This window comes from Struthio camelus, chromosome 3, assembly GCF_040807025.1.
Source record: "Struthio camelus isolate bStrCam1 chromosome 3, bStrCam1.hap1, whole genome shotgun sequence".
Lineage (NCBI taxonomy): Eukaryota > Metazoa > Chordata > Aves > Struthioniformes > Struthionidae > Struthio > Struthio camelus.
This window is the reverse complement of record NC_090944.1, coordinates 10,514,942-10,541,375: the sequence shown is the minus strand read 5'-3', so window position 1 is coordinate 10,541,375 and position 26,434 is coordinate 10,514,942. Positions and strand designations below refer to the sequence as shown.

Here is a 26,434-nt window from a genome sequence, read left to right as displayed (position 1 = left end):
CCTGCCCTTCAGCAGTGTGTCTGATCCCTTCTCAACCCCTGTATCCTTCCACAGCATCCTGCAGCAGTGAGTACCACAATGCAGCAGTTGTGATATGGGAAGAAACGGTGGCAAAAAGGAGGCTCCTGGGTCGGCACTGCAAACAGAAAAGCAGGTAGGTTGACAAGTGCCTGATTCAGCACCTGCAGTGAATCCCTAATGGAGGACCAATAAGTTTGGGTCTAACCTGCTGACAACGGGGAAGCACTTGTTTTATTGAGATCCATTTTGCCAACCACCCCTAGGCAGCTGAGCCTGAAGGTGCATTCCTGCACCCTCACTTTTAAGAGGCCTCCTGCTGCAGAAAAGACAATGCCTCTTTGATTTCTTTGATGGGCACAATTCACACATCTCCTCTTCCCCCTCTCTTGCAGATGTCCAGCCCAGGCTGCAAAATTTGGATGTTATTTGTGACATTAACAAAAGGTTGTATGGAGCTGCCTGCCCCTCTTGCTGCTCCAGAGGCATGCCCGTGAGCGCTGTGGCTGCCGTAGCGCTCAGCTTTCTCACGATACAGCCCACCAGTGGCTGCTTCAAGGCCTGTAGCAAGACCAGCAGCTCTAAGGCAAGCAGTTATCAGTGCTTCACTGCCTTCATTGTGCCCTGGTTCACATTGCTCTTGGGAATAATTCTTGGCTTTTGCTGACTCCTAAACAGTCCTTGGGCAGCGTTTAGGTCAATGTTAGTTAGTTTGGGCCAAAACCAGGCCAATGACCATGCTAATAATTGAACAGTGTGGACAATAGCGTTGCAGGGCCTGAGCCCAGCTTGGTGTTTAGAATTGGTGCAGTTAGCAAATCGAAATGATGTGGCAGGAAATACCCTAGCCACATCCACTACCTTGTCTAATTAGATCCTCTTAGGGTCACCTTTGTGTAAAGAATGCCATATGTTATTCAATTATAGCTGTTGAGTAGGATTTAAAACTGGAGTTGTCCCAGGGAACAGTGGTCACACTGCTGATATTTAAGTTGTATGGATGTCTGTTTAGCTGGAGTCATGGTTGCTTCTTTAACACATGCCTTCTGTTGAAGAGAACATGGATTTCATGTACCGGGACAAACTTTGAGCACTTCAAAGGCTGTTACTGCCACTCCTACCCTGTTCTCTCTGCATTTTCATCTCCTTGCTGCTTGCCTTTCCAGGAGCTTCATGGGGGAATCACATTCTTCCAGTCTTCAGAGAATGGGAGAAGAAGATGGACTGGATCCTACAAAGAACTGGCAGTAAACTGTCCACCAGCCCAAGACAGCTCCAGGCACTCCTCAACCAATGTCAGTGGTGAGATCATAGGGCAAAGCGGCAAGTGTAGATTAGAGAAAGAAAAACTAATGTGCAATTAAAGAGCTAATGAGCCCATTTTGGCTATTTTTAGTGCTCTATTATTTTCCAGTGGTTGCTCAAACAGTCCCGAAATGACAGGATTGGGTCAGTCTTGAAAGTACAGTTACGCTTTGAAAAGTGAGCAATGTCCTTGCATGTTTCCCTCTTTATTTCTGTTCAGAAGCCCTAAATCTAATTTGCTGTGTTTACAAAGACGAACCCTGCTGAGAATGTGAGCAATGTTGGTTCTGACATCTTCAGAAGTAGCCTCAATCCTGCCTTGAGAACTTAGCAGACATGCAGAGCTAATTAATAAAATGGGCTATAAACTCAGTACATTAAAATAAATTAAAAACATTTGCAGATCCATGTATTTTTTCACTATTGACCCTTGCTTGCTGCTACTGCATTTTGACTAGCCCTCAGCATATAATTTCTGGTGATTAATGTATTAAACATGCTTAGCATTTTCTCCTTCTAACAGAAAGTGATGAACTTCCCTAACATCCATTTGCGAATCCAAAAGTATTTGATATCTAGGGGAGGAATGTTTTTTATTTCAGTAATGTCATGATGAATTTTTTTTGCAGATCATGCTGAAATGAGCCACTGGAATTGGTTACACGCTGCTCAGCTACTCCCTCTTGCTTCCTGACCAGATGAGCAATTCTTAGATGTACAAAAGTATCATTTGCTTCTTTATCCCAGGTTTGTGGAATAACACTTAAACCTTGCTGGAAGCAATACATTCTGTGTGAATGAAATTTGCTGCCTAGCTGCTTCTCAGAAAATGAGTACAATGATGGTGGAAGGGAACTCATTTTGAAATTGGAATGAGTATCTGCAGGAAATCCTTTTTTGCTTCCCCCTCTCATTTTGAGCAAAGCAAGTGAGCGTTTCACAGGATTGAATGGGACACTTTAATTTGCAGAAGAGTAAATGGCACTTACGGAAGAGTAAATAGAATAGGATTGGTTTTGTGGTTAACATATTGCATAGGACCTGAGGAAAGACTGGTTCTGAGGAGGCTTCCTGAATTACACAATTCATTAAAATGACAGACATGAAGAACTGGATGAATTGGAGAAGCTCTGGGAAGCCACCTAGCTCATCTTCCTGTTCCGCAGTAGGGTCAAACAGACCATCCACAACACATAGGACTGTCATGCTCTTAACCTCCAAAAAAGGCAATCCCACCACCTCTTAGCCAGTCCCAGGGTTTCTGGTACCCCGGTTACTTTCTGATGTGGTAAGTTAAGTTGATTTCTGCTTGTGCAGATCACAGTGGACAAGGAGAGCAATTGTTCACCCTCATTCCCAGTAGCCTGCACCAGAGTTTCTGCCTGCTTTTCATTTCTAAACCAAACAAGCCTAGTTCCTTCAAGCTATTCCTCAGACTCTCCTTTCTAATCATCTGATTGTCCCAATTCCTATCCTCTCTATCTCCAATCTCTCCCAAATTTACTTAAAGGGTCGTGGCCAGATACAGACATGGTGTTACAGCTACTGGCTTCTCCATCTCTAAGTCAAGGTGCAATTATCTCTTCTGAGACAGGCGATGTTGCCCAGAAGTAAACCGAAGTGCACAACAGTATTTTACTATAGGTTGTCATTTCCTTAGTTATCTTTTATTTCTGCTCCTTCCTCTTTTTTTGTTTCCTCCCAGTGTTGGCTCTTTCTGGTAATTCCCAGTTCCTGTTTGTATGAAATTTCCCACGCTTAGGGCTTCAGCCTTGTCCTGCTGCTTGTTACCTCATCTTTTTCAGGGTATTCCTCCACTTGAAAGTCATCAGTTGATTTTGATCCAACCTTCCAAACTGCTTGCTCTTCTCCTATGCATGGTGCATCAACAGATGGTCTGTCCCGCACCAGGTTGTTCACAAACTACTGACTAGACACATTGTGCACCCATGCTACAGAGATACTGTTTGGAATATAGGTCTGCATGTGGGATGGTGTTGAAGGTCATCTTTTAAACCACTTCTCCTTTTTTTTTTCAGTAAGAATGCTCAAGCTGTGGCTTTTTGAGCTGCAAATAGCTTGAGGGAAGGACAAGAGCAAATCCCATACTGGAACTTTGCCACATTATCAGCAGCAAGTGGAGGCTGCTGGGATGCCCAAATCCTTGGCTGTGGAAGGAAGTAAGCACTAGGATCTGACACCTCCACATCACCTTGGGACCCCATCATACTTCCTGGGGTTTCAGTTCAGACCTGTCTTGTCTTGGGGCCATGGAACTCCGAAGAGCTCCAGTCCTTTTGCATCTGTGGGTGACTCTAAAGCTCTCCTTATCCTTGTCTCTCTGAGGTGTGGGCCATGTGTCTCTGGCTCTTGGCTAGAGGAAAACCTCACTACCTTGGTCACCAAGGCCACCTTCTTGGTCAGAAATAGTAATTAAGTTAGTTTGTTGAGACTTGCTCCCAGCAGGTCACGGAGGCTGTTCACCATCACCACGTTCGTCCTTCAGTGCCAAATACTGAACTGATTATGTAAGAACTTCCAACTTAAGTTCAGTATGGCCCAGCCATGAAATCTGACCACCCAAAAACCAGCTGTAACAGAAATAACATAACTGTGACTATTGAGCCTAATGTCTCAGTAGCGTCCAATTCTTTAACACTCCTTTATTCTTTAAAATACCTCCACACGAAACACAAGCTGCTAACTCCTTGACTTGCCTCTGTTTCTCTCCTTCCCCCTAAACCATTGCTGCTCTTTCATCTGCTACCTATCTCCTTTCTCTGTTTGGATAACAAACTGCTTAGAGCAGAACTTCAGTCTCACACCCCATAAAGCACAGGTTAATGAATATTAATAACAACAAAAATAGTAACAGTAATAAAAAAACACGTTGTGGTCGTGGATATAAGGAAAAATATCTGGTTTTTTGGCTGTTGTCTCTTTTGCCTACACTCCCTCCAGTGTTCCCTGCCAGGCATTGCACCCTACTGCTCAGTTGTTTGCTGGCAGCATTTCTAATAACATCACCCTCTTGCCTGGAGTCAGTTTCTGGTCCTCGCCTAGCCCTAGTAGCTGTTCTTTGAACCCTTTTGTCTCCTGGCTGCGGGCACTTGTTCTGACATCTTTTGCTCCATGGGTCAGATGTTGTTAATCTCTTGTTCTCTGCCTGGCGCTTGATGGGCAGCTTCTCTGCTCTGCTAATACAGCTTTATACCACAGCTCACATCTAATTCGCCTGTTCTTTTGAATCATTGTCCTATATCAAACCTGCCTTTTCGTTTTACGGTCTCTAGGCAGTCCTTGTCCCCCGTGCTTCCATCACACTTCTCCTAGGACTCGCTCAGTAAGCATTTCCAGTTTGGCCTCAGGCCATTATCACACAACAGAGGCTGATTTGCCTCACAAATGACCTGTTGCACAGCCAGGATTCACATCCTATTTCTTTACTTGCCTTTCTCGTCCTTTTTTGCCACTTTTCATCTTTTCTTTTCCCGGATGCTTCTCCTCTCCCTCCTCATATGTCCCTGGTTGATGAGGCATTTGAATGGGTCAGAAATGGGTGTTTTGATGGGTGCTGGTTCTTCTCCAGCTGAGCGAACTGCGATGTATTCAGGTCTAGACAATTCTTGCAGGCATCTAGTTAGTGTTAAGGGACCCAAACCCTGCCTGTGAGTGCCTGTTTCTCCTTCCATCAGCTCCAAAGGGGCTATAACATGTCTAATGTGAACAGCTGCTCACGGATCCCACTGCAGCGTCCTCAAGTGGCAAGTGACCAGTGTAGAGCTTTTTGTGCCATTAGCACACTGCTAGTATCTGTGGCTGCCTTTCTGCTGGACACGGGAATGGTCTGGTTTTGGGTAGAGAAAGGCACTGAGCCCAGCAATGTGAGAAGCTGTCACCTGCTGGATGCTCGCTCTGCTCCTGGGAGTAGTACAAGAGGGTACAAACCTCAAGGCACAAGGATCTGAGAGGGAAATGAGCCCACCGTGCAGACAACACGTACTCTGGTGGATCACCTTCAGTGATTTAAGATCACAGTGACGCTCACTCAAATGTGTGTAATGCTGCTATCTACTGGAGTGATAAGATATTACACCAGCACTCTCAGCTAAGAGACTTTAACTTCTGTAGAATGAAAAATGGAAGCAGGATTTGGCTCGTATGAAATGGCTCACCCAGGAAAGTGGCCATTAGAACTCTTAATGCACAGACGACACTACAATTTAACCGACGGATTACAGACCTCGGACAGACAAGTCATAGAAATGGCTATTACTGTGAAGAGGAGTACTTTGGTCAGGAAGCACAGGTACACGGATGACTGAGGTGAGGATACAACACCTTGTATTTCAGACACAGACACTAGGTAAAGGGTGGCCCTTGCTGAAAGTCCCTGAGTGGTAATGAAAGGGGAAGAGGATCCTGGTAGGTGACCTGGGAGCACGAGAAGGCAGACTGGGTGGCAAATGATTTTTGAGAATAAGCAGAATGACAAAGTGGGAGGTGACAAGAGATTTCATCTCGCCTGACTTCCACTAGCAAGGTTAGTACCTTGGAGGTACCAAGCAGGAGATTCAGCTTTAGCTATCAGAAGATTCAGCTGGGTATCGAAACTCCTCAGGTCAGCAGAGACAGATAGGCACCCGGAGTTCAGATTAGACGCCTGCATTGTATACAGTTAAGGGAGTAGATGGACCATGTTCTAGACTGTCCAAGCAGGTGTGTGGTGTATATGTTATCTTTTTAGAGCAGGAGATGAAGCAAACAGAAAGAAGGCTCTTCTAAGGGTTGATTCTGACCTCCAGGAATTTCCTCCTGGAGCAAAATTTTAAGTGAAAGTGACTTAAAGCTGCTATGGCACCCAGTACCTCTTCTTAGGGCAAGGGAGAGAAATCGCCAAATAAAAATTACAGATTTCAACTAGACCTCAGTAAGCTCCGAAAATTATTGGGTAAAGTCTCCTAGCAGCTTGGTCTATGAATTAATGGCAGCTAGCCATTCCTTTAGCTAACACTGATAAGAAACCAGCGCAAGCTGAAAGAAACAAGCAGAGTCAAGGCCAAGTCAGACAGACTGCATACAGACATATAGTATAAGGGATAGAATGAGAAAAGTCAAGGCACGGAATAAGCAATGAGACACATTTATATAACGCAGCAGTCAAAACAGGAAGACCAAGGGCAAGGCTGATCCACCAGAGAGCAGAGGGGGCATGACGTGATTCATCCATCCAGAAGACCATTTAGTCTTCACTAAAAGAATTAATAGCGATCAAGTAGCTAACAAAATTAGCAACAGAAACAAAGAACAAAAGATCTGTGTCTCAGGCAATAAAGGATTGGAAAGTATTTTATTTGTTTTCACAGCACTCAAGCCTGATGAATTTGGCCTGAAAACGCTTAGAGAATTGACAAAACCATCAGGTGAGAGTATGTACTGTGAGAACCTGTATAGGTTGGATGTGAGATTAGAAGACTATGAAAGGGCCAGTCTGATGCTCTTCTTTAAAGACGGAGCGGGAAGGGAAGAACTGGGGCAGTCAGGGCAGTCACTTTAAGAGGAACTGAAGTTAAACTATTGAAATAAATCAACAAACTATTTGTAAGGTTTTAGACTTGCCAAGAACAAATCATATTCAATATTTTCATTAATGACCTGAGTTATGGTACAGAGTACACATACCGCATTTGCAGGTGACTCCAAGCTGGGAAAGAGATAGCAAAGACACTGAAAGATAGGTCTGGAATTCAGAACAATATGAACAAAATGCAAACACAGTCTGGAAAAAATCAGTATTGATTCAGCAGGGGCAAAAGAGAGCATTAATCCACTGCACGAACGCAGAATGCAAAACCCCTAATTAAACAGAACTTCCCTGAAGGGTATCTGGAGGTTACAGAACAAAACATTATATTCCGATGAAAAATGCTTCAGACACAGAGGAAGCAGCCTACAACTCCAGTAAGTGCTCTGAAAAACTCAACAGCAACCCCCGTGTTATGTTTTGGGTGCTGTATTTCAAATAAGATGAGAAACAACTAGCAAGGGGCTAGAAAACATAAGACATGGACAATTAGAGGGCTCCAAAACATGACCTGCAAAGAAAGGCTGCTAAATAGGGGTGGTTTTGATTCAGCAAGTAAAGACCAAGGAAGCGAGTTGCTCAGTCTTCAAACGCCTAACAACTTGTTGCAGGAAGGAAAAAATAAATTGCTTCCGCATCTAAGGTGAGTAAGGCAAGAAGCAATGAGCTTATATTACAGCAAGGAAGATTTAGGCAGGGGAATCTCAGAATCTTGAAAATCATGAGAAGGTAATAAAGGCATAGTTTGCCTGAAGAGGCTTTGGAGGCTCTGCTTTGGATGTCTGTATGAACTAGGTACCACCACGAGCTGCCCTGACCACGCAACAAAGCTGAACTTGTCTTGGGACAAGACGATGAGCACGGGATGGCCAACGCAGCATTGTGAGGCCCCTTCCAGCTCTACAGCTCTTTGAGAAAGGAGCAAACTGAGCTAATCTGCACTCGCAAAAGCTTCTTCCCGCCTGAAGAACCTGGGCACTTTCTTCTGACATCTGCAGGGCTCAGAGCTGTTTGGAGGGCAGAGCCTCTCAGCAAGGCCCTGCAAGAGAACGACAGGAACGCAGAGCCTTAACAGAGCTTTAGGAGGGATGTGAAAGGTGAGCAAGGAAGACGGAGGGCAAGAGAACGGCCAAACAGCACGATTCGTCCTGCTTTTGACCCATTTTCTAGGTCATTTCCCCGCCCCCCGCGCCCCTCACGACGGGCTCTGCCTGTGGAGACGGCTGAACGCCCCAAACGGCCCCGCCGACCAACACCCCCCCCTCCCCCCGCGGTGAGGCGGCTTTAGCAGCTCCCCACCGTGCTCCGAGGCAGCCCGGGGCCGCCAGGCCGCCGCGCCGCCCGTGGGGGCCGCGAACACCCCCCTCGCCCTCACCGGCCGCGCTCCCGCGCTCCCGCCCTCCCGCCACGCGCGAGCGCTTCAGCTGCCCGCAGAAACGCCTGTCTCATATCCCCGGGGATATGCGCAGGAATAGCCGATATTCGACAGGCTACGCATTTTTTATTTAAGCTTTATCAGCCGGGAGGTAGGTTTACACCCTCCCTTTCCCCACGGGTGACGGCTGCTGCCGGCTGCTCCGCGGTTTTTCAAGCGGGCTCCGCTCCGGCCGCCTTTCTCTGCGCCCGAGAGAGGTGAAGGCCCCCGCCGGCCTCCGAGGCGGTGCCTCAGCGGCAGAGAGGGAGGGAGAGAGGCCCCCAAGATGGCGATGCTGGCGGAGCGTGAGTCGCTTCTCGGGGCTTCCCCGGGGGAGGAACCGCTTGGGGGCAGGGGAGACGCGATACCACTGCGGCGGGGGGTGATAGCGGGAAAAGGAGGGGAAGGAGCCGTTACGCCGGTGAGAGCTGCCCCGGCGGCCGCTGCTTTCTGCCGAGCCGGGCTCGGCTCTGAGGGGGTCGTGGCGGGAGCCGGGGGGTTGCGCTCCCTGGGCCGGTGCCCCCAAGCCGGGGATTTGGGGGGTCAGGGCTAAATTCCGCTTGGCAGGAGGAGAGAGCAGATTATAAAGGATTTTAGGCCGGTGCTTCAGTAAAGGTACCAGCTTGCGTGGATCTTTTACGTGTAGTAGATCCCCTGGACTCACTGGGAGAGCTCGTGTTCAAGGCGAGGCTGTTTCTTGTGAGCCTTTCGCATAAATGTGTTGCTGAATAAAGCACTTGTGAAGGTTTTCCATGTTGTTACAAGCTATCTGAGTGTTTTTTTCTTATTTATTTTTTTCCCTGATGCTGGAATGAAAGAGGGCTTCGCTCATATCTCGGAGATGCTTGAAGGCTTGGGCTCCCTATATCTTAACAGAGCTGATTAAAGCCTTGGGGTGAATATCCCAGTTGATAACTTCTCTTCGGGTAAAGTTCGTCTGTTCAAGACTAAGAACTTTCTTGGGGTTGGCCCAAAGTGGGAATGATGGTGTTTTGTTTTTTTCTAGAAACAAAAAACTTTTGGTACTTTATCTTCCAAATTCAAGAAGCGTTTCTGCAAAGTAGCTTTCTGTAGTAAGTTTAAAATTGCATGTAAATAGTTCAATTACACACACACAGTATTTCATTTTATTAGTGCAGAGTGCAAATGACACAAGAAGTTGTTCTAATAATAGTTATAAAATCTTCCATGAGTGCAGTTTTCTGTGTAACAGCTCTAGTATACTTCGGTGTGATTGCTAATGTCCTTAGGTGGTATTGGTAAGATTAACTGTTGTCAGGACACCTTGAAAATCAGGACAGAAGGTCTAATAAATTCATTTCCTTGACTGTGGGAAAGATGGACATAAGGATAATGACTAAATAGAAAATCTGATTTCCTTTGGGAAATACAGATTTGAATTGTTAAAAATAAAATTGCTTTTACATATATAATTTTCTGATTATTTCAGATGTAAACTTTGGTGGTACCATTTTTGAGAATTTTTTTTCTTTTTAGTTTGACCCTGCAATTTGACCCTGCAGTTTTCAATATTGTAATGCTACGTTAATGCTTCTGTACCTAGTGAAAAGCACCCTCCCCCCCCACCCCCCCCCCCCAAAAAAATGCTTTGGAAATCGATTATCTTAAAAACAAATCTAGCTACTGAGACCCACCTTCCCAGAATTGTATGTTTTTGTTTATCACTTGCAAGTGCAGTAAGGCTGTGTTACCCACTTGTATTTTTGTTTGCAATTCTGGATCAAGTTCAGATGCTCATATTGAGAAAGAGAAGGAGACATATGGGTGGGGCTTAATTGATTTTACTACATCTGTGAAAACACATGCATTTCACGAACCTAAAATAACAAATAAAGGGTAAACCCAAAACTTTGTGCTTATGTAGTTTAAATTTAAAAAGCATATTAATAGCAGAAACGGGCAAAAGGTTAGCTTTTATTTTTCACTTATTTTTAAATCAAAATTTTTAATAAACTTATTGTCTATCTTAGTGATTCTCATTTTGGGGGTAAAAAAAAAAACCCTGTATTGATGAGTTTACTAGGTTGAAATAAAAAAAAAAAATCCTATCTGTGAACTGTATCTTTTTCTTTTCCCGGTCATTGAAGACAAATTCCACCTGTTTATTATCGTCCGTGTTATCACCATATATAGACCCACAGCTCTGGCTTGGATGGGATCCCATAATCCCAGATGCTATAGAGATACGGGCAAAACTAGAAGATGGGATACTGTGTCAGAAGGATTTATGAATGAAAACATAGGATTTGGTCGTTTTGGAAACTGAACTGGGTTTACCAGAACTCGAGTGCCTCCTATCTTACTTTTGGAAAATTATGGTTTAATTCCTTGTCTGATGCACATATTTGTCTGGGCAGTTTAGCAGTTGACCTTTTCCAAATAGTGGGGCACCTGAGTTAAGAGCGAAGCAGAAGTATCTAAAGAAACGACACTTTTCTCCACTGGATGGTGCTACTTGCCCAGAATTTCATTAATATCTCTAGCATCGTTTTTCTAAGAGCAGCCCGGAACGTTGGTGTTAACTTCAGAGCTGAACTTTTTAACTGGAGGAGAGTAGGTTTTTAAAAGACCTCTGTGAGCAAACATCTCTGACAAATTTTAGGCTAAATACCTTTTTTATCATTTATTTGAAGAGGGTAGATGATTTTCTGATTAATATGTGTGACATGAGGTTGTTCCTGATTTTTCTTAAATACTTTTGATAGGTATAAGCAACTTTGTTTGGTTTCCTGCAGCTAGCTTACAGTATTTGAAAATAAGACTCTGTTAACATGACAGAAATGTGAGGATTAATCCCCTTGCAGTAGTTACAAGGTTTGAAGTATGTGGGTCAGAAGTGGTGGAAAGACAAAGATCTCTTAACATTTCAAACTTGAGAAATCTCGTCATTAAGTCTTGTGTTTTGTTACCAGGGTTTTGCTGGGAGTAAAACGTCTCAGGCCTTGTCTACAGAGAGAGATTCAGGAAAATTAATCAGAATTAACTTTTAAAGTGGATTAGCTGAAGTACATCAAACAATTCAAGTTAGAAGTTAATTTAAATTCACATGTTCAGTTGACATAGATTACCTCCACTGTGTAGACAAATCCTTAGATACACCCTGTACTTTACAACTGTGTGAATTGCATTGACTTTAATTTCTTGGGGTTTGCAACGTCACCACCTGGGGAGCTAGTTACAGAGAATGAAATAGTAGATGAGCGTACTGGGTATGTTGTTAAAGATAGATTAAAAAAAAATATTGAGCAAGTTGGTTTTAGTGACTCAGTGAAGGAGAGTTGTTGCGAATTGAGAGATTTTAAAGAAAGGGAGTGATTAAGAAATGTGATTGAAAAGCAAGGCTGCTGCTTAGCTGGGCTGCAAAACCTTATTTATTCAATTGGTTCTTTTTATTATCCATAATGTTTTCTGTTTCACGCTCAGCTTTTTCATTGAGGAAAGCAATGGCTGAGATTTTCCCAGGTTTGGTAGGCTTTAACTTTCAGTGCGCAGCTTGATATCTTTTTAATTCATTCCTCCCATAAGCCTTCTGAAACCTGGGTCCTTAGAAATCATCTGAATGTTGGGTGAGGGAAGATGAACTGCCCCAGATTCCTAGCTGATTGTCTCAAACACCACAATAAATGAGTGCCATGAACCACCTAGCCAGAGGTTTTGTTCACAGTGGAGCGGTTGGGAACCCTAATTTGCTTGGGCACATTTAAAAATCACAGTCCACAGTAGCACTTCACCACCTAATGTTAGCAGCACAGGTCTTGTAGTGGATGCCTGATGGGAATAGGTCAATCATTTGTCTATAGAGAAGTGGACCAAACGAGCGCTATATGGATTTCTGTCACAGCACTGAGTCATTTATACTGTAAAATCTTTTTTATGGATTGTTCAGTGCTTTATGAAAATCTTTATCAGACCCTCACTTTTTAAGGGACTGCCCTACAGAGCCTATTTTGAGCTTCAAAGCTCCAGAAGAACGTTAGAAAAAACAACCACCATCGTGTTTTCTAGTAGTATTAGTTTTTATTTAAGAAAGAGCCAAGACAAGGCTAAAAATGAATTGAACATCCCTATAATAGTCTCTCCCTCTGGCCCAGATTATAAGTACTGCGTTTTAGGGAAAGATGACTTCCTGATTATTGTGAAAATGTCTCGGTGGACATGGGTTCCTGCTGACTTTTTATGGCCTTGAGTGAATTGGTCACATTGATTCCCCATTTCCCAACTTGTTTAATGAAGTTTGTAAATCTTCCTGGCTCCCGTTCTTTTCATCTTGTTTATCTAAGCTCCCTTCCTGCATATGTTTAGGTGCGTGCTTAATGTGACTGGTTAACTGTACTAACTCTTCTTCCTTGATTTCAATGAAGATATTCATGGTGATACAGGCAAACATAAGTATATGGGCATGGGGCATTGTAGTTCATTCAGTAGTACATTTAGGACACAAGAGCCCAGATCCTGAGGATTTCTAACACCTTCAATGATTTCCATTGACTTTTGCAGGTTTCTGAATAAGCCATTTTGTGGCAAATCAAAAATCTGAAGTTCAGTTGATTTCTGTTCTGTCATTCCGCATCTGTGGTTAGGTTTGATTTTTTGATTTGGCTTTCTGTTATGAAAGCAGATACTAGATCTCCTGTATTCTGGGTAAGAGGAAGGATGGACAGTAGACACTTTTCCAGAACTAGGAAAACCAGCATTGACATCTCTTCTCCTACAGATTACCTGTTGAAGCCAAATGTAAAATAACTTCACATGGAGTTTAGACCGCAACTTTTAAATGACTTTCCTTAAAGCCTTTGCTAAAGTGCAGCCCATCCCCAGGGGTGACAAATTCCATAGGTATTTCACTGTGGCATTATTCACATTAATAGTAAAAACTTTCACTATAATTTTTCACATTATGTAATTTAGCAAAAATAAAACTCCAAAACATGTTTGGTCTGGCATAGGTTCTGTTTTTTGGAATGAAGGACTTCTCTTGAAATGATTAAAGATAAATACCGAGCGCACTGTAGGAATGTAAACGGAGCCTAACTTTTCCTTCCTGCTGTAGCCCGTAGAAGGCAGAAGTGGTCTGTGGATCCACGAAACAGTGCCTGGAGTAAAGATGAATCTAAATTTGGCCAGAAGATGCTGGAAAAGATGGGCTGGTCGAAAGGAAAGGTATGATCTAAAGAGGAATTGTCTAACTGAAAGGTTGTAACTAAGTTGTTTCTGAAATTAAAATGCTGAGAAAAGGAGCGATCTGGGTGCAAGACTTTCAGGTGACTCTTGATCCCAGGATTTAAACAACCACGTTCTTTTTATATGATTTATTCTTGAAGTCTGCTGAGAGTGCAGAGAAAATGTGAGCAATGTTAAATTTTTATAGTTTTTCACACAGGTGCTCACCAACTTGTGGCTTTCTTGCTTTCCATTCCCCGTCTCACCAAACAAGATAATGTCCCCCAGTGAAAGCAGGAGCAGGGATATAAAATCAGGGAGAGTTAGAGAAGTCTTTAAGTTGCCTTTATTCCCTCAGTTGTCTCCTTGACCTTTTATATTGTTTAAAACACCCCCAGGATCTGTTATAATCTTTCACCTATTTTTTAAAAGTTACTTCTGATGTGTTCCCTGAATGGCGGAAATGTATTATGTGAGCTGTATTCCTTCCTACCTCCAGCCTATACCTGTGGGGTGCAGGGGTGAGGTGACTGGTTTTGGTGCTAAGAATAACTCCCTAGGTCAATGCAGACATCTCTGCTCTCCCTTAAAAGCAGTTTAACTTTCAAAAAGGTGCTTCAGCAAAGCTGGGAGTTGAACTTGCGTGTCAGCGTCTTTTCAGGTCTTGAATCGCTAATGAAACGCACAAAGAAAATCCACAATATATATTTAACTCTTCTCCTTCATCTCCTCTCCTTGCCCCTTTTAAAAGGAATAAAATTAGGACTACTTTTCAACTCTGTGAACACATGAAAACTCGTAGTGACAAAAATAAGCCTGCTCTTGGATTTTTCATTGTAGCCTACTGTTGCCTCAAAAAAATGGCTTATAGTTAGTACATATAAATCTTCTGCCCACCTTTAATTTCAAAAACAACCAGTGGCACCTGATTCAAAGGCCACTGAAATCAAGGAACTGGGCATTGGTTTCAATAGGCTGTAGACCAAACTGTTAACGTATGTGGCTGAGAACTGTCTTGCTGTGTGAAGGTGCATGCATGCTTGCTTTGTGTGTAAGATAAAAATAGATGTGTAACCCAGAGTAGAAAAAATGTTGTTAAATGTCCTGTTTGTATTTTAGGCAGCCAGCTCATCTCAGCGTAGATGATGCCTTTACCATTACGAACACTCTATCAGGGTGTGGGAGGAAGGCTCTGTGTTGCTTTGTGCTGCTCATCTCCCCTCATCTTCCTCACAATAAGTTTCCTAGCTTGAGCTGCAGGATCTTCCTTTACCACAGTTATACACAGCTATACCGGAAGGTTTTATATCCCCATTTCAGTATGAACTCAGACAAATGGAACCACAGCTTGGTCAAGTAAATGGATAAAAGCCCGTGTGAGCTATGAAATTAAGCAGTTTGCACTAGCCTTGTTATTAGTTGTGTTGGAATTGGATCAGGCAGGAAGTGTAGCCAAGTGTCCTGCTTGTATCCTTCGTTTTTGGTTAGCAGAAGTTTCAAGGTAAGTTTTGCACACAACTGACCAAATAAACTCTACTGGGTCAGTGGTAGCAACAGCTTAATTATGGGTTGTTGCTTCACATATTGCACGTGCACAGGATCTACTCATAGGGCTTTTCTCTACTTCCCTCCACTAGCCTCGTAAGTGTGTGTTTATTATAGCCATACACTTACCTGATGATTTGTTACTGGGGCCAGGTTAGGGAAAATACAGGTAGAGGCCAGGAATAAAGTTCAAAACCAAATGCTTTGTCTTTTTTTCCCCTCGATCACACAGATAAAAAGGATAATACTGGGCCTGGAGATTGCTTCCCAGATGTGAACGCTTAGAGTTTTTAGAATAGATAAAACCAATGTTTTTTTGCCCCCATCTCTTTACTACGCTGTGGGTGTGAATGCTATAGAAGATGTTTTCAAGGTTCTGTTAACTCCATTCTGATCATTTCTCTGTCCCTCATCCCAACATAATTTCATTATGCAGTATGGGCTATCCTGTGTCTTATAGCTGTTTGTTGTTACGCAGCTGCCTTCCCAATGGCAGCTGTATTTTTGGTGAGAGACGTGTTCATTTTGTGTAGTATTTTGTTTTAAAATTGTAAACACTTTGGAGTTGCCTGGAATGTCAGGTGGCTTCCTGATTAATCACCCAACTACATAATGTTTTTGCTATTTTAGTGTTTATGATATTTTGCTAGAGGCTTTAGTAGTAAATTAAAAATACATAATATCATGGTGCTAGTGCCTGCAAATGAATTAAGTTGCAGGCAAGCAAATAAATAGTAACGTGTGGTTTATTGCTGTATTTTGTTACAAATCGTCTTACAGTACAAAAGCTCTAGTTGTTTAGTCACTGCGGAAAAATCACGTTTTTGCCCTTAAATCCTCCTCAGGGTCTCGGGGCTCAGGAACAAGGGAATACAGAACATATCAAGGTTCACGTGAAAAACAACATGCTGGGGTTAGGAGCAACCGTCAATTATGAGGTGAGCACTAGACTCGGGTGAGAAAATGTGGCTCCCATTTCAGCTAAAGCACAATACTTGTAATGGGACTTTAGTGAAATCTGTCATCACCCCTGGTGACAGCGTACACCTATGTGAATGTCTCTGCAGAAACTCTTGACCTTCGGTTTAGTTATGCTGTACTGGGTGTTTTGGGAGAAAGTGGCTGTTTGGGAAGGTTAACAGTGGGTACAGGAGGCTGTTTAAAGAATAGCTGCGTCCTAGCAAACGACCGAAATACTTGCTTCCTCTGTGCCTCTTCTCTAAAGACTACCTAGCGTAGCTTTATGCCTTCTGCCTTTCTTTCTGGAACAGTCACCTTCCTGAGTGGAGCTCAAGTATACAGGGAAAGCAGAATTTGGTCCTGAAGGTGCTGGACTCTGAGTCAACATTTCAAGTAACATTGCCGGAAAATCACATTAGTATTTCCTGCCTACTGTTAAAAACATCTTGCCCAGACTGGGACATGCAGAGCCGACAGCAGCTCAGTATTGTTTGAACATGTGCAAACACAAGCCTTACCACTTCTGCACTTTGGAGTGACTGTAGCGAGCTCTTTTTAGTGTTGCCACCTGTGGAGCTTCAGAGGGTCCCTCCCACCAAGAAGGGCTGAATACCTGCAATTAAGTTACTTCTTGGAGTGCAGAGTCTTAATACGCGTTTTAGCAAAACTTGTGTTAGGACTGAAAGCTCTTGCCTTGTATTCATGTGGGTGATATTTACAGGACAGCTGGATTGCTCATCAGGATGACTTCAACCAGCTTCTGGCTGAACTGAATGATTGCCATGGACAGGGTGAAACAGGTACGCTTTGTTCAGTCAGATGCAGGAAGCTTAACAGGCTTTCCATTCTTTCTGTCTCAAAAGGCTAGCTGGGGCCTAATCCTTTGGGCTGCTAATAGTATCCTTGCTGAGATGGACAACTCCCCTTCTCCCTCTCCCTGAAAATCAGTGGGAGCAGAAGGGCATGTTGTCATCCATGATCACGCTAAAGTTTGTCTGATTGGAGGTGTAAATCTTAAATGTATTGGTTTGGCTGTGGGTCAGGCTCCTGTTAAAGGCTTTTTATTGGGAAAGCAAAGATAAAGTTTTGAATTTCTGCATTTTACCCAAGACCACAGCACAGAGGACCTGTTACTGGGATGTACTACGGCAGCACTTGTTTCTTTGAAAAGCAGCTAGAGCGAATACGAGAGCTCACAACAAAAACATTCACCATTGCAACACATTTGCCTTCCGTTAGCTAAGGAACTGTCACATCTTGCTTGCATGCTCTAGCGGTTTCTTAAATGCCTACTTTTCCTACCCTCAAGAACTGCTTCTTAGTTTTTGACTCAGAGTTATGCATCTCTGTTTTAAATATGGTATAATGTGATTTTTGTAGCCCTGGTGTAGAGCACACAATTAAGGAAACTACACAACTTCTCAAAAAGAGCTATTTATAAAGTCATCTAATTTGGAAAAGCTCTTGGTGTATGTACAGTCTGACCTTTGTTTAAAGAGTGAAGTAATGCTTGACTGGTGGATGTGAGCTTACAGAAAGAACTGCACACGTCCAAGCTGGTTTATCATCTCTCTCCTTTAGTTAGATTGGTACATCTCTCAAGTTCAGACTCTAACCATATAGCTGAACAAGCCTCTGTGGAGTGTCGTTAAATCAAGGGGGTTCTGTTTGGACACAGCAGCCTGTCCGCATGCTGCCAGTGGCAGAATTGTCACCCTAGTGAATTCAGTAACTGTTAATTAATTCTTTACATTTGAGAGCAGAAGGTTTCCTAGGAGAAGGAGGGGAGAGAGAGGAAGAGGGAAGTCAGTTACAAGAAGGATCAAATTTCTTTTTAGGGAGAAATTTCATTCCTTACCTCTTGTAGCTGGTGACAGTTCAGAGAACCGGGGTTAAAATTATGGACCTAAAGCTTAAAGACGTGAGTTTTTTTTTTTTTAGTTGCTATATTAGTCATTCTTGTGCACTGGAGTGCTAATGGTGATCTGAGGCCACACAGTGCTATGTGCCGTAGTTAAAATCCTCAAGAGGTAAAATAGCATGTTGTAGGGAAATTCCAAAAGTTCCTGTCTATCTTTATGTATAAATCCTACCCAAGTTCCAACTTGAGCTATGGGAAGATCGGTTAGGTGTAACTGGTGAGAAACCTGCAAACTGATGAGCAGAGAGCTGAAATGACTTGCCCAAGGACACAGTGAGTCAGCACAGAGGCAGGTTCATTAAGCAAGACTGACTTGTTCTTAAACCTGTGCTGTATTCCCTGGGTCATCTGTACTGATGCAAAGTGGCCCCCTAAAGCCACATTTCTCTCTGTTGTTCCGGGTTATTTTTCTGTGGTCTTTTTAGCAACCGTGACAGGAGATTTCTGTCACCGAGGACAAATGTGGGTGCAAGCTGAAAGGTCCCAGTAAGAATCAAGTTTGGTGATTTGCAGACCGCAAGCATTGCGCTAAAACTTGGTTTTTGGCGATTGTTTAAGCTGGCAGAACTCATCCAGATAACTCTGCCTGCAGCTGTGCTCCAGGATCAAATGTTATATAGTTGGCCATCGTCCAGCTTCAAATTGCATTAAAAGTCAGCTGAAAATGTTCATTGTTCTTAAATAACTGGTGTAGTTGCCGGAGTTGGATCGCAATTAGAAATTGGGAAGGAAGGGCCATGTGGGGGTTCTTATGCCAGCATTCAAATACCCTTAATCTACATAGTGTTAGCTTTCTTTTTTTCTAGCCAATCACCTAGTGAGGAGATCTGATTCCTGCTTCTTCTGCTGGGGTCCTAAGTGATGATGGTTGTGTCCCCTTCCCATTTGTAAAATGGGATAAACATGCTGGCCATATCTGTAATGTGCTTTGAAATACTCATCTGTATCATACTTGCTATAGAAATGCCAGAGGACTTTATTGCTGTGACTGAAGTGCTTTAAAAAGTGTGTTAATATTCCTGCAGCACTTGCTCAGCTCCTCAGAGGTGTTAGCAGTCACTAGAAGAGACAGTGATGTACCTCCCCTTTGCACAGTAGTGAAATTCCTCCTTAAAGCACAAGGCGGTGCTGGTGCCCCTTTTGCTGTAAGAAAAAAGTGCAGCAGGAAGCCCTGCAGATATCCATTGCTGTGTGATATTCCCTTCAGTATAAGTGGATTAGAGAGCAGACTCAGAAGTACCTAATCTTTGGTCAGGATATTTTACTATTTTTTTTCTTTTTTTTTCTTTTAGGATTTGTCAGGCTGACCGCAGATTCTATATGAAACTAGATTTGCTAGTCCTTCTTCCTCTCTTTAGGGTTTATCCTGTAAATGCGAGAAAAGATCTGAGGCTGCTTTCTGGCAGTAAACTCTCCCGCTGCAGGCTGTAGATTTCATTTTTAGCTCAATGCCTATCATCAGGTGGCACTATCTGTAAAACCGTGGAAAGTTGTAATTCCAGTGTCAGAAAAGCTTGGTCTGCAGAGCGTTCAGGGGTGGAATCATATGAAAAAGGTGACTCAACTTGGCCCTTAGGGTATGGGTTGATTTTTCCTACCCATCCCAGCTGCCACTGGGAGAAAAAAATCGCACCTGCGTAACTTTTTCTGGAGTCATTGAGCACAGAATCCCATAGTGCCCATTCCTTTTCAGGACAGCACCAATAAAGTAATTCTTGCAGGACAGCAGGATACCTCCTTCTGAGACTTTCCTGTAGATTAACAGGCTCTGTTTAACAGGCAAAGAGTTCATCTGTACCAATAAATTAACCTGCCAAGGCACAAAAACTTATTCCTCTCTACTGTTGAGTAGTTAGACTAGTCGTTTGCAGGGTTTTGGCCTGCACCAGCAAGAGCTCTCCCAAGCAACTCCTGAGCAATATTTGGGGCTTAGTTGAGAGAGATTCGTAGACCATTCCCAGTGGGCAGTTTAGATGCAGCCTGTCTCTTCTGGAAGCTAGGAGACATAAATAGTTCAGATGTGGCAGTTTGTTCCAGTTAGCCTTAGGGATATTGAAGCTCTGCTGCTGTTTAATTTCCTTTCATAGGTGTATCTCACTACGTCCAGATAGAGGCACTTTGAGTACTGTTAGAAGTGGAAGGCCTATCTGCTGTGATTTTTTTCTTTCTTTTTCCTGTTCACTCATGTTTACTGTTCTATTTTTTGTATCGTGTGTTTCTTACAGCATTCCCAGACTCTGGCAGTGGAAATGGTTTTGTAAAAAACAGCACAATAGACCCTGACCTGATTAGTCTCTGCTCACCATAGAAGTGATGTTAAATCAGACTTTGCCTTTGACCTGAAGTACCTATATCTCCCTTCTCAAATTGCATTAGGTCGGAAATGAGAAGGGAAGAGAACATGGCAAAAAAGTCATGCAGTAACATGTCTCAGACAAGACTTGCCATGCTTTTTTCAGTAATGTGTTGTGATATGTTGTTGAGACTTAATTCTAAGGTGGAAAGTTAAATATACTGATGTTTGAATTCTATGGTTGGCATTTCTCTAATGGAGCTGGAGCCTGGGTGGTTTTTTTTGTTTTGTTTTTTTTTTTTAAGAGTCCTCAGCAAGTGATCAGAAGAAATTTAGTCTTGAAGAAAAGTCCAAATCCTCCAAGAAACGTGTCCATTATATGAAGTTTGCAAAAGGTAAGAGGAATTTTGTTGTTGTTTCATGATCTCTAGCCAAGATTAGAAAAACACATATGTCAGGGTGATCTCTGTTACCTTCTGAGGTCTAAATTTGGCAAGTAAAATCTTGATTTTACCCCCTGCAGCAACCTGCTTAAAGCTATAATACACTATTTCTTTCTTATTTTGGGCAACTTTGGATAGCTTTAGGCTAGTATTAGTGAATACCTCAATTTCTGCCTGTAGGAAACATCAGCTGAGTAGAGGAATGATAAATATTCTGGGTGATGTGTGTGTGGGCAGGGAATGGGAAGGGGGATGCAAAGGTGATAACAGAGTTACTTGGATGTCTGTATGGCACTATCCTCTGCAGTCTCCAATAACCCCTGCTAAGAGATCATGTGGATAAGATCAGTGATCAAATTAAACCTGAATGCAGGAAGAGGAAAGCCCTCTTATATCTACCAGCTAATTTGTTGGGTGAATTAGGACAGGAATCAGTGGCCAAAAAAACTATATCAAGAACTCCTGGAGTTTTGTGTTTTTTTTCTTAGAGAATGATAGCTGAATACTTAGCCATATCTGATTTCTGCTTTCGACCATTGTTCAATCACTTACCTTATTTCTCTGCCGGTTATGTTTCCATATCACACACCCTGCACACTTTGTGTGTGTATATATGTTTTTCTGTATATGGATAGGATCAGAGCCATGCTGTTTTCCACTAATGGCTAATTTATAAAACTTAAAGTTCTATTTAATGTTTTCCGATAGCAAATACCTCTGCTAAAACACAGGTAATTGAGTTCTGAATGGAGGCCAAATTCTAGTATTGAGCTTTGGATTTTTTGATGAAATAATTTAACCTAGAGAGTTAAAGATGTTAACATGACCCTGCCACTTTACAGCATTAAACAATTGAATTGGTTCAGGGTTTTGAGTATGGAGACCACGGCCTGTTTGAAGTAGTAGCAAAGAGGATTTATTTTGATTTGGAATGAACCTTTTACTAAATATAGACAAAAAAGAAATGTGATTTGAGCATGTAAAATGTGGAGCAAGGCTTTCATCTTATCAATATCCCTTATTTATTTGGCTGTAGTGTTTCTATAAGGTAGGCCCCCTGTTTGACAGTAGCCTCTGCGTTGTAAAACAGGGAAATTGTCCTTTTTCAGTGAAAGAGGAAAAGTTATTTGAGAAAGGCTAATGTTGTTGTTGTGGCTCTTGTTGTTAAAAGTCCGATCCTGCTTCCTTGCAGACTAAACAAGACGAGCTCAACACAAAAGCGGGAGAAGGGAGCAGCAATGATAAAAAATGCAGTTTCCGTTTCTGGTGCTGTTTTGCATCCTTGCTGCTGGAGGAACATAGGCACCACACACAGTCTTAGCAGCCACATGAGGATCTGGGAAATCTGCACCAATTCAAGACTGTTTAAGACTGATTTCAACTGCTTTTCTAGTAGCTGTTTCACTGTGATACTGCAAAAGATTTGGACAGTCAGCTAAGCTGGGTTTCTGTTAAAGAAAGAAAAAGAGAGGGATTACATTAGAAAAAAAAAAACAGCATGCAAAGAAAGCATAAGATGAGAGGAGTAGCAGGAATACAAGTCTCATGTTCCAAGCCATGGTGAAGGTAAAGCTGGAAACAGCAGAGATACCAATCTCATCTGGCTCACTTGGGTAAGGACATCTCATAGAGGCTGCTGCAGTGAGACGTCAGAAAGTTAGATGAGGCTTTGCCCTTTAAGTCCGTGTGTCTGCTTACCATCTGTGGGCGATTAAGGATCTTGAGAAGAAAAAGCAAGTGAAATAGTCAGGTTTTCATTCTTTTGTCCATTACTAGTGCTTAGGTTGGTTTTGAGATCAGTGATTCTGGAATCAGACAATCGAGTGGAATAAGATTAGATCCCAGCAGACTCCTTGCGTGATATCAGTTGACCTATCTGGACTGTGTTTTTTTTCTTTAACTTTTACTGACTTTTTTTTTTTTTTTGTAATTTTCTGAGACAAGCTGCGGGCAGCTGAATGTAGAGGCCTCTGCACTGTGGGCCCAACTGAACTTTTGTTGACATCTCAGAATATATCACACTCTTTTTCTTCCCCCTCACAGCTCCATGTCTGGTATTTGACTAGCTACACAACAGTGAGATGGGGAAAACACTCCGACTGGAAATCAGAGAAACTTCTACTTCACCCTTGAAATTCTTTTAGTCAGAATAACCCAGTATGTTGCACAGATGAGAGTTTTGCTTTTCAGAAGCAGTTTCATGAATCAGAGGAAAGACCCCACTGAGCAAAGACAGATTTTTCACTATCTGGAGGAGACTAACCTTGTCAGAGATAGGGAAATCTCACGAGAGCCTCAGGACGTGCAGTTTCTTCCTGGACTCTTCCTGAGTGTAGGGGGATACAGCTTTTCTTTCCTTCTAGAGCAGTGCAGGCTGCTTCCCTCATGTTGCTCTGCCAGTTACAGAGTCGAGGCGAGGAAACCAGGACTTGTTACAAGTTTCCCTGTGGAGAGACACCAGCAGGCTGTGGCTGTCCCCTCAGCAGCCTTTTTGTCCACATATTTCCTACTGCTTATTGGAGCAATATGTTTCCTACTGCATATGGACAGCCTTCATTAAGTGTCTTTAACATTGTCCTCCTTTTTCACCTCCAAAAACAATTTCTCTAATTCCCTGGGCCATGGTTTATGTTACTAAATTTACCTGTCATCACCAGATATGAAGATTGTGGGGTTTTTTTCCTCCCTTACCCCCTCCAGGTAAGGATCTCTCTTCCCGCAGTGAAGATGATCTGTCCTGTATTTTTGGGAAGAGACAGAAGAATATGAAGGCACAGGTAAACAAGAGGCTTCACCTTTCTCCTGAGTGTTTGCATGTTTTCTCTTTTAACAAAAACATATTTAAATGTCTTTCTGCTCATGAGATTATCATGCACTCATCCAAAACAAGGGATCTGCTGCCTGTGAACTGACTGTTTCCATGTGAAGGCTTGTAGATGGAGGGCTGCGCCGGAACTCTTAGGAAATAAGAGTGCATTTAATAAATGCACAATGTTTTTATGAACTGCTGTGATAGAACTTCTTTGGAATCAGTTAGGAATCTTCATTATTTTAATTTTACACTGTCCGTCAATATACAGTGCAAAGTAAATAAATTTTGCTTGATCGGACTGACAGTGCCATAAATATTATGAATACAAAATTTGGCCTTCAGTAGCAACTGACCAATCCCAGCATACAGGCCTTATTTTCACAAGCTTTGGGAAAGGCTGAGCAGCTTCAAAGGTTTGCTCATTTTTGAACAAAGGATTCAAAGATGCACAGAACACTGACAGATATTAAATGAAAAGTTTCTTTCCCCAACTGAACATATAATCAAATCAAAGTTTGCAGTAGCATTTTCTGAGAATTTTGCACTTGCAGAGAATAAGTCTGGTATATTAGTATACAGAATGTCAGATTTACACTGGGAAATGACTCCTGCGTCCAAAAACTTTTTTGGAAAAGATAACATCTACTGAAGGACAAATTAATATGCTTCTAGAATTGCACTGCTAATTCAAGGGTCTCTGAAGTCTCTTACAGTTAGAGGAAGAGAAGCAGCAGAAAACTTGGATGGAAATTTCTGAAATATGTGGTGTGTTCTCCGACACAATTTTCATTGCACTACTCTTGAAAATTATTCCGTAACTTCACAAAATCACAGATTAGTTGAGGTTGGAAGGGACTTCAGAAGATCGTCTTGTCCAACCTGCTTGCTCCGAGCAGGGTCAGCTGGAGCAGATTGCTCAGGACATGGTCCAGTTGGGCTTTAAATATCTCCAAGATGGAGATACCGCCACAACTTCTCTGGACAAATATTTATACACATTGATAAGATCCCCCTCAAAGGTGGGCTTCTCCAGGCTAGACAGTCTCCGCTCTCTCAGCCTTTCCTTGTATGTCACATGCTTCAGTACCTTAATCATTTGCATGGTCTGCCTGGACCATCTCCAAATGTCCATGTTTCTCCTGTACTGGGGTGGCCAGAACTTGTCACAGCACTCCAGGAGTGGTCTTACCAGGGCTGAGTAGAGGGGGAGGTCCCTCTGAATGGCAGCCCACCCATCTGGTCCGTCAGCCACTCCTCCTGGTTTTATATCATCTGCAAACTTGATGAGGGTGCACTCTGTCCCATCATCTGGGTCATTAATGAAGATATTGAACAGTTTTAGATCCAGTGTAGAGCCCTGGGACACACTGCTCGTGACTGGCCTCCAGCTGAACTTCATGTCACTGATCAAAACCCTATGAGCCTGGCACTTCAACCATATTTCAGTCCACTTCTCTGTCAGCTTATCTAGTCTGTACTTCATCAGCTTGTGCATGAGGATGTTATGGGAAATAGTGTCAAAAGCCTTACTAAAGTCAAGATAACATCCACTGCCCTCCCCTCATCCACCAAGCCAGTGAGCTCATTGTAGAAGTCTTAGCAGGTAGGTCAGACATAAGTCCCCTTCATAAATCCATGCTGACTACTCCCAGTCACCTCCTTGTCCTTCATTGCTTTGGAAATGTTTTTGAGGATTATTTACTGTATTACCTTCCTGGGACAGAAGCGAGTCTGACCAGCCTGTAGTTCCCTGGATTCTCCTCCTTGCCTTTCTTAAAGTTAGGAGTAACATTTGCTTTATTCTGTCCTTGGGAACCTCCCCTAATTGCCATGATCTTTTAAAGTTTTTAAAATAATCAAAAGTGACTTTTCAATGACATCAGCCAGCTCCTGCCGCACATCTCATCAGGACCTGTAGACCTGTACATATCCACTTTGTTTAGATATTCCCTAAGCTGATCTTCCTCCACTGATGGTAAGTCTGCCTTGCCTTGGACTTTCCTACTGGTTCAGGAACCTGGGATTGCTGAAGGCCAGTCTTAGGAGAACAGACTGAGGTGTTTGGTACTTCAGCCTTCTGCTTTATGGCCAGGTCTCCGTTCGTCAGTGGATCCGCATTTCCACTAGTCTTCCTTTTCCTGGTAATGTACCTGTAGAAACCCGTCTTGTTACCCTCTGCGTTCCTTGCCAGATACAACTCCATGTGCGCTTTGTCTTCTTAACCCCATACCTGCATGCTCAGACAGTGTCTCTGGGTCAGCTCTCCCTGTCTCTGCCTCATGTATGCTTCCTGCTTATCACAGAATCGTTGAGGTTGGAAGGGACCTGCTCAGGCAAGGTCACCTAGAACACATTGCCCAGGATCACGTCCAGGCGGGTTTTGAATATCTCCAAGAATGGAGACTCCACCACCTCTCTGGACAATGTGTTCCAGTGCTCAGTCACCCTCACAGCAAAGAAGTTTTTCCTCAGGTTCAGATGGAACTGCCTGTGGTTCAGTTTGTGCCTGTTGCCTGTTGTCCTGTTGCTGGGCACCACTGAGAAGAGTCTGGCCCCATCTTCTTGACACCCTCCCTTCAGATACTCATACACATTCCCCTTCAATCTTCTCTTCTCCTGGCTGAACAGTCCCAACTCTCTCAGCCTTTCTTCGCAGGAGAGGTACTCAAGGCCCTTCATCATCTTAGCAGCCCTTCACTGGACTCGCTCTAGGGGCTCCATATCTCTCTTGTAGTGGGGAGCCCAGAACTGGACACAGTACTCCAGGTGAGGCCTCCCCAGGGCTGAGGAGAGGGGCAGGATCACCTCCCTCCACCTGCTGGCAGTGCTCTTCCTAACGCACTCCAGGATGTCCTTGGCCTTCTTGGCCACAAGGGCACATTGCTGGCTCATGGTCAGCTTGTCCACCAGGACTCTCAGATCCCTCTCTGCAGAGCTGCTTTCCAGCAGGTCAGCCCC

At 43.2% G+C, this 26,434-nt stretch overlaps 1 protein-coding gene across 1 annotated transcript in view; it reads left to right on the top strand.

Moving 5' to 3' along the window:
- Positions 1 to 8,515: 8,515 nt before the first annotated feature.
- PINX1 (PIN2 (TERF1) interacting telomerase inhibitor 1) overlaps positions 8,516 to 26,434 on the top strand; it is a 65,518-nt gene continuing 47,599 nt past the window's right edge. The window contains exons 1-6 of the mRNA XM_068936890.1: positions 8,516 to 8,626; positions 13,393 to 13,502; positions 15,893 to 15,985; positions 16,729 to 16,807; positions 20,527 to 20,616; positions 23,365 to 23,441. Coding sequence (XP_068792991.1) covers positions 8,608 to 8,626; positions 13,393 to 13,502; positions 15,893 to 15,985; positions 16,729 to 16,807; positions 20,527 to 20,616; positions 23,365 to 23,441 — 468 coding nt within the window. The 5' untranslated portion in view covers positions 8,516 to 8,607. The remainder of the gene's footprint in view (positions 8,627 to 13,392; positions 13,503 to 15,892; positions 15,986 to 16,728; positions 16,808 to 20,526; positions 20,617 to 23,364; positions 23,442 to 26,434) is intronic.